At 38.8% G+C, this 6712-nt stretch overlaps 2 protein-coding genes and 1 non-coding gene across 5 annotated transcripts in view; 1 reads left to right on the forward strand and 2 right to left on the reverse strand.

The window, feature by feature from the left end:
• Positions 1 to 801: 801 nt before the first annotated feature.
• LOC110416475 (putative GTP-binding protein OBGC2) lies at positions 802 to 4847 on the reverse strand. 2 transcript variants are annotated; one of them, XM_021428475.2, is made up of 10 exons: positions 4681 to 4847; positions 3983 to 4461; positions 3692 to 3783; positions 3227 to 3310; positions 2986 to 3063; positions 2572 to 2772; positions 2379 to 2486; positions 1866 to 1940; positions 1510 to 1730; positions 802 to 1323 (listed from the first exon to the last, which is right to left on the reverse strand). In XM_021428475.2, exons 2-10 carry the CDS (start codon positions 4275 to 4277, stop codon positions 1224 to 1226), a joined length of 1254 nt encoding a protein of 417 aa, XP_021284150.2. In that variant the 5' UTR covers positions 4278 to 4461; positions 4681 to 4847; the 3' UTR covers positions 802 to 1223. The 2 variants fall into 2 exon arrangements, with proteins under 2 accessions (XP_021284150.2, XP_089639809.1); XM_089783683.1 differs by lacking the exon at positions 4681 to 4847 and having other exon boundaries at positions 3987 to 4010.
• Positions 4848 to 4939: 92 nt separating this feature from the next.
• On the forward strand, positions 4940 to 5020 carry TRNAL-AAG (transfer RNA leucine (anticodon AAG)). The gene has a single exon. It is a non-coding gene; the product is annotated as a tRNA-Leu (tRNA).
• A 42-nt stretch (positions 5021 to 5062) lies between these two features.
• LOC110416478 (LisH and RanBPM domains containing protein) overlaps positions 5063 to 6712 on the reverse strand; it is a 3312-nt gene continuing 1662 nt past the window's right edge. For both annotated transcript variants that reach the window (XM_021428479.2, XM_021428480.2), the window contains exons 3-7: positions 6277 to 6424; positions 6115 to 6190; positions 5924 to 6035; positions 5655 to 5746; positions 5063 to 5536 (exon numbers count right to left, since the gene is read on the reverse strand). In XM_021428479.2, the coding sequence (XP_021284154.1) occupies positions 5492 to 5536; positions 5655 to 5746; positions 5924 to 6035; positions 6115 to 6190; positions 6277 to 6424 (473 nt within the window). In that variant the 3' untranslated portion in view covers positions 5063 to 5491. The remainder of the gene's footprint in view (positions 5537 to 5654; positions 5747 to 5923; positions 6036 to 6114; positions 6191 to 6276; positions 6425 to 6712) is intronic.

The following is a 6712-nucleotide window of genomic DNA, read 5'->3' on the forward strand; positions in this document are numbered from 1 at the left end:
GATAATGGTCAAATTACTATTGGGAACGGCGTGTTTGAGCGATCGGTTGTAGATAAGAACATGCGGAGGTTCCTCAAAGGAAAACATGACAAATGACGATTAGAAAATGGCGTTTTGACTAACGTGGGGGTTCCCAAGTACAATGACGAGGTGGGGCTTGGAAGTCAGTGTGGATCCAGGTAAGAATGGCCTTGCATTCATGCACCAATGGGGCCCATGCTGCGAAATCTTTCCCAATAAAGATCCCTTCGTACACTGAATCTTCCCGAGTCAAAACTATGATACGGGCTCAGGTTTCAACTCGGTTGTCTCCATTCTAACTCTATTCTGTCTAGATTCTAAGCGCCCCCACCTCCATTTTCGTGTCTTATCAAAAACTTCCCAGGATAGCGACAACCTTCTTTTCTCACTTTGCTGCGCCTGCAAAAGCCAAAAGAATTAAAAACCATGCGTTACGGATCATAGCAAGTAAATTCGAGGCTTATTCATGAATAGTGGCACTCTTGATTCTGATTATTTAAGAAAAAATAGAAGAGTTGAATTCTTGGACCGTTTTCAATGGAAGACAAGCAGCCCATCACGACCAACTTGGAACGCAGAGCTACATTTCAAATGAAGATCATGTCTAAATCCGTTGTTGCATGGCCCTAGATTTAGCAGAAGCAGCTTCCGCTTGTCTTATCTAGGTGTGCTGCCGTTTAGGAGGTGCAGTGTGATGGGAGCACCCTCCAAAACGGCCTTGAACACAATGTGGCCGAAAGCTGAACCCAAAACTCCATAGATATCAAGGAGAAAAGAAAGAATACAAGAACCAAAGATATATAAGACAAAAGGTAGCAACTCCATGATTATACTAATTCAAAGATAATAGTATAAGATACAATGGTCTAGCCTTCTCATTCATCTAGGCCCTCAGTTCTCACATTAAGCTGGAGCAATCATTTGGTCTAATCTGTAGTTTAGAAATCCCATTGGAGAGAAGATGATAGTAGGCACCTGAGTAGACATATACATATCCTAGACAGCCAAAACTTTAGCACAGAAGCTGCAGCGCTAAAATCTGACAGTTCTGAGCTTTTGAGAGTCGATCTTGTAGCTTTATAGTGTGCACGACAAAACTGTTTCAGGATTCAATGGACAAGAAGAAAATCTGTGGTAAGCTTCACACAGGTAATTCAAGTCCTGAGTGGATAGGATTAGTTACATTCACAACTGTATCGCTCTCATGATCTCGCACTTAATTCCAATGCTTCATTTGAATCTCTACACTTCCTTAGGGCTGCCCTTATCTCCTTCAACATTTCATTTACTCCGATGCCTTTCCTGCTCAATAGTAAAACAACTTCCAGTTAGGCTGCTTAAGTCCTTGGAAGAGTGAAAGCAAAACAAAGCTCGAGTGGTTGGGCTTGATCAACTTTGGACCTCAGAATGCAGTATTAAGATGGAACTTTTGATGAGCCAAGACATTAGAGATGCAATACAATGTTTAAGAAGAAAAAAATAACTTACAAAACACTAACACCAACAACAGCAGTGGGCCGTGGGTAGTCCTCAATATCTCTATCAATTTTATCTTCATCAGAAATCACTGAATATATTATATCTGCTTCACCACCTTCAGCGGGTGATGATTGAACTACATCTTCAGAACTCCTTCCCCACTCAGAATTTACTATATCACTTCCAATCTTTAAGATTTCTTCAGTTAAAAACGGAAGCTTATCCCTTGCCTAAGGTAATAACCAGGTATGAAAGTTCATTAAAAAAGAAATGATAAGATCAGACATTTTACGTACATAAATCTTAAAGGCACTTAGACACAAACTTTCAAGAGTAGAGAGGAGCCATATCACTAAGCCACCTACCTCAGGAATGTCAATCTTGTTGAGCACCACAACAAACGGTCGTTCTAGGTAATTAGGATTATACATCCTTAATTCCTGCAACATCACAATGATTATAGTAAGGGCAGCAGAAAATGAGTTGCAATTAATTCAGTTTGAGACATGATATCTTTTGACATTGATAGTGGCTGAGGCAAGACTTATCTCTAATAGTGTTAGTATAACTTAAAGGACAATTAAATGTTTTAAACAGCCACAAGTGACGTCTAAACACAAACTTTAGCCCTCCTATTTGTTTAAGAACCACTGAATGCCATAAAAGTTACAACTTATTAGTAAAACAGATCTCTTTATACCATAAAAGGTCCCCAATGTATGTTTTTGCATTTGACAGGACCCAGTGATGATTTAATGCAAGTGAAACTACAAATCATTCCATCAATGAAAAAGATATCAATAAGCCTACAAAACAATGTTTAATAAAGTAAATATAAAATAAGAAAAGATAAAACATGAACAAGGGAAGAGATAAACCTCTCTGACAGTTCTGTAGTCATTCAAAGGGTCCTCAGCTGATGCATCAACAACATGGACCAACAGACGTGTCCTCCTCAAGTGCCTCAAAAAATTGCGACCTAGACCCTGAACAATGAAAAGGTCTCAATTAGAAATAGTGCAACCAAAATAAGCTGTTTAACAAGATGTAAAAGACTCATAAATGTATTACCTTGCCCAGATGAGCACCTTCTATAAGACCAGGCAAATCTGCCAACGTTGCTTCAGATGAATATCTACCTGCCCCTAAAGCAGGGTCACCATCAAGCCGCCCAAGGTTTGGCATCAATGTTGTGAAAGGATAATCAGCAATATCTGGTTTTGCAAGTGTAATGGCAGCCAGAAGTGTTGATTTGCCGGCATTAGGAAGCCCCTGCAACTCAAATCAGTATAGAACTTTTATAGAGAATCTGATGCGCTATTCCACAGAACTATGAAATTTTAGTTAAATGATAATTCATAAACTATAACAAAGAATTTCAATGAACTTCCTTCCCTAACCACAAACACAAGTTTCGAAGAAAACACAAATTGAATCATGTACAGATGCATCGATGAAAAGAAAATAATTGGATGCAATACGTACAACTAACCCAACATCGGCAACAACTCGAAGAATCAACTCCAAACTAACCTCCTCTCCAGGCTGACCAACAACTAAAACCTGCAAAAAATAAATAAATAAAAAGATTTTAAATGAATTTTAACATAACAAACAGAAAGAAGTATCACCTTGTAAACAATAACAAACCGTGTATAGACATAATTTAAGCAACCAATTGGGTTTAATATTGCTATGGTAAGGGACAAGATTTCTTCTTGGGCACCTTATCACTATCATCTCTCATCACGTTACTGGTTAAAGACATCAACCTTTTCTTTCTGTGTGCCGGCATTTCTAACAAGCTAATCTGCCACAAAAGCAAGAACATTAAATTGTCAATTACTGACAGATATTGAGAATACAAGTTATACAGCATGCTTAGGAACAGAACCGCCAAAAGAAAGGAGGTCTATCAAACAGAACAAGATTGGAATCCTAGTTATTATCTATAAATTATTGCAGTTGTTTGAATTGTGAATAATCTGAAAGCCTATCATATTCAGATTACTATGAATTTTCTTTACAGGTCAATGTGGAAAAGAGGAAGAGGCATCAAAGTACAAAAAACGTAACTTGCGTGCCTCAGATGATAAAATGCAAAACGCCATTTTCTTAACCTCCATTCATTAAGTTTCAAATTAATCTGAATCTTTCGTTTGCTTTAAAGTATTAACTCCTTAGTTCTTACCCCACCTTGACCACCCCTTGCAACAAGTACTTCATCACCAGGCTGCGCCAGGTCAGCCAATAACTTCCCTCGTTTGCGTTTCACAACTGTGCCTGCCATACCAATACACACAATAAGAAAACATGCAGTTAAAAGGATTTAAATTTTGCTTATACCCTTGAAGTAGTAACCATGGCATGCAAACAACATAAAAGAAGGGGTGCATCTTCATGGTATGCCCTTATCTACTCCTAGATACGTTTTACAATTGATATTCAATTTCCCCATATGCAAAGCTAAATGTTTACAAACCTACAGGCACAGGAACACGCAAAGTCGGGGCAGCAAGACCATCACGCAATTGAGAAGTCAAAACGCCCATGGCATCAACATTGCCACCACGTTTTGCATTATACCGGCTCTTCTTATGAAATTCCAATAATGTGTCTTTTCCTTCATCGGCATAAATCACCACATCTCCACCATGACCACCCATTGGAAGGATAAGCGAACCATCGAAATCCCTTTTGTATGAGGGTTTCTTCTTTGCCTTCTCTTTATTCTCATGTCTCCCTTGTGACTTGGCAGCTCTTTGTTGGCCAGGCATGCTAAGGATTGCACCGTGGCCGCCATCACCAGAACGGACGGTGATGATTACTTGATCAAAATACTTATGAGGTTCTTTAAGTAAAGTAGTGGGGTTCGTGGCAGGAGACTCCTTGGGTTTTGTGAGTCTGGACTTAATTGCACAGTATCTCAAGTTCCCTGGGCTGGTTAACTCCCAATTATGCCTGCAAACGAAAGGCGAGCAAAAGTAATTACAAAAATTCTTTTAAGAAAACAAAAAAAAGGGAAATGGTCACAAGGTCTAATCACAATTTTTTTAATTACTGAATTGAGTTCAGCTTGAGACGAGGTGAAAAGATAGTAACAAAGTAGCTTCAGTTTCGGCTCCGACGCTAAAAGTTTCATAGAAAAGGAAGCCGAGAAGTGAAATTGGAAAGACGCACCTTGGGCTTGTGGTTATAGGGAGAAGGGGACCGAAGAAGAGTTTGTCGTTCGGAAGGCGTGGGTGAGGCAGGAGAGGAGGTTGGTAGCCGTAGAGAAACCAGAGATGACATTATCCAGGCAGAGTTAGAGGCGTGGATTTTTTCGGCGGATCGGCAGCGGAGTCGACTGGAGATATTTTCCTTTTGTATCGTTAAATTGAAGTGCAGCTTCACTATGTGGTACTATGCTCTAGTGAAAACTGCGCCCCAAGGTCAGCAAGTTGAGATGGCCGAGTTGGTCTAAGGCGCCAGATTAAGGTTCTGGTCCGAAAGGGCGTGGGTTCAAATCCCACTCTCAACAATGCTATTGGTTTTTATTTTATTTTTACCAAAAGACTAAATATTATTTATTTTTATAATACAAAAAATAACAAGTTATGTAATATTAACACTAATCAAATTTAAGATACAAATTGAATTCCAGTCAAAACCAAAATTAGTAAAAAATTTTCTTCATCTAGTCATAATTACATGATAGTGGTAGTTACATGTTACTATAAAAAAAGTTTTGAGGATTTCAGCGGGGGCAGCCTACCCCACGTTGCCCCATTGTAAATCCACTGCTTTAAAAGGCCATTCACGAAAAGAGGCAAACTTCAAACAAGTGCATCAACATTCAGCATGTATCCCAGCGTCACAACCTTTACAGATATGCAGGGCAATGTTTATATTGTCATCCACGACCACGACCAAACCTTACAGCAAAACCACATCCGCACAAAGCAGCCTTAACTTGTTTCTCGCCCAGAAATTCTTTCAAATTTTCCCCTGTTCAGCTTTTCAGGAAATCCTTCAAAGAAAATGGCGGAGGCCCATCCTACAAGCCCAAGTTTAACGTTACATTGGGACTAGGTATTCAAGACAGAATTTCCACACCAACATATATGTCAGTAAATGACTGAACATTCGTAAGTTGCAGTATCTCTATGTATTACCTTCGCATGTTCCTGGTTTAAGCATTGTCTAACTACCGTTGTTTGTTGTATCAGCCTTTCCATTGCTGTATAGCTTGGATGGTTTGCATGAGCTGACATCATTCATGACCCAACATAAGAACAGATAGATCAAACAAATGTAATGTTACATGTAAAAGAAAAGACTAATCAAATAGAGTAACAATAAACAGCAGATAACCATAGGAAGAATCGGCACAGCATTCTAAAAGGTAATCTGGTGCAAGAAGTAGCTATAAGAATTAACAAACCAAGAATTGCTCGATTTAAACTCTCTGCAACATGCTGCCGGTACTCCAAGCTAAGCAGGTGAAACATTGGAGATTTCTCTGGTTCCTCATATGCAAGCAAAGCCATAAAATCCTGCAGTAAAAGCAATGGCTTTCACCATCTGACACATAGATTAGATGCATGAAAATAATACGCTAAGTTAGAAACATACTTCAAGCTTTTCAACATATTTTTGCTCCTTATCAAAAGGGGCCAACTTCATCTGTGCAAATTCCAGAGCTTCTGTGCTGCGACAGAAAGGAATTTGTTTAAAATAAATATATAAAATACCTGTTATTCAAAAATTGAGGAGATACCCTGTTCTATTTCTCACCATTTCCTAGAGCATACAAGCTCCACGAAATGAAGACTTAGAAGATCAAAATGCAAGTCCTTATTTTTCTCTAGTAAGTTAGTTGCCAGCTGTTCGGTCAGTTCAATTGCCATAAGTGCATTCCCCTCTAAAGCAAATTGAAAAATTTCTGCACAAAATGCCAAAAAAATTGTCAGCATTTCCGCTATCATATAAGAGAGGTGAGAGCAAACTACTACAGAGAAGATATAGTTCCTGGTAGAAATATCACTACTAAGTAACCAATTTGGCTGGCAAGATTAATACTTGTTTATTCTGCGGTTGCTTTCTAATATTTCAAAAATTATGTAGTAGTGGATACAGCTTAGCAGTCAAGTATGCAGAAGTAGATTCTTAGCTTTTGCAGAAATTGAGTAAGCTAAGAAAACCATCTCCTTGCCATATTTCAGCTTGGATG

Source organism: Theobroma umbraticum, unplaced genomic scaffold, assembly GCF_002168275.2.
Source record: "Theobroma umbraticum cultivar Fairchild unplaced genomic scaffold, ASM216827v3 scaffold_51.0, whole genome shotgun sequence".
NCBI lineage: Eukaryota > Viridiplantae > Streptophyta > Magnoliopsida > Malvales > Malvaceae > Theobroma > Theobroma umbraticum.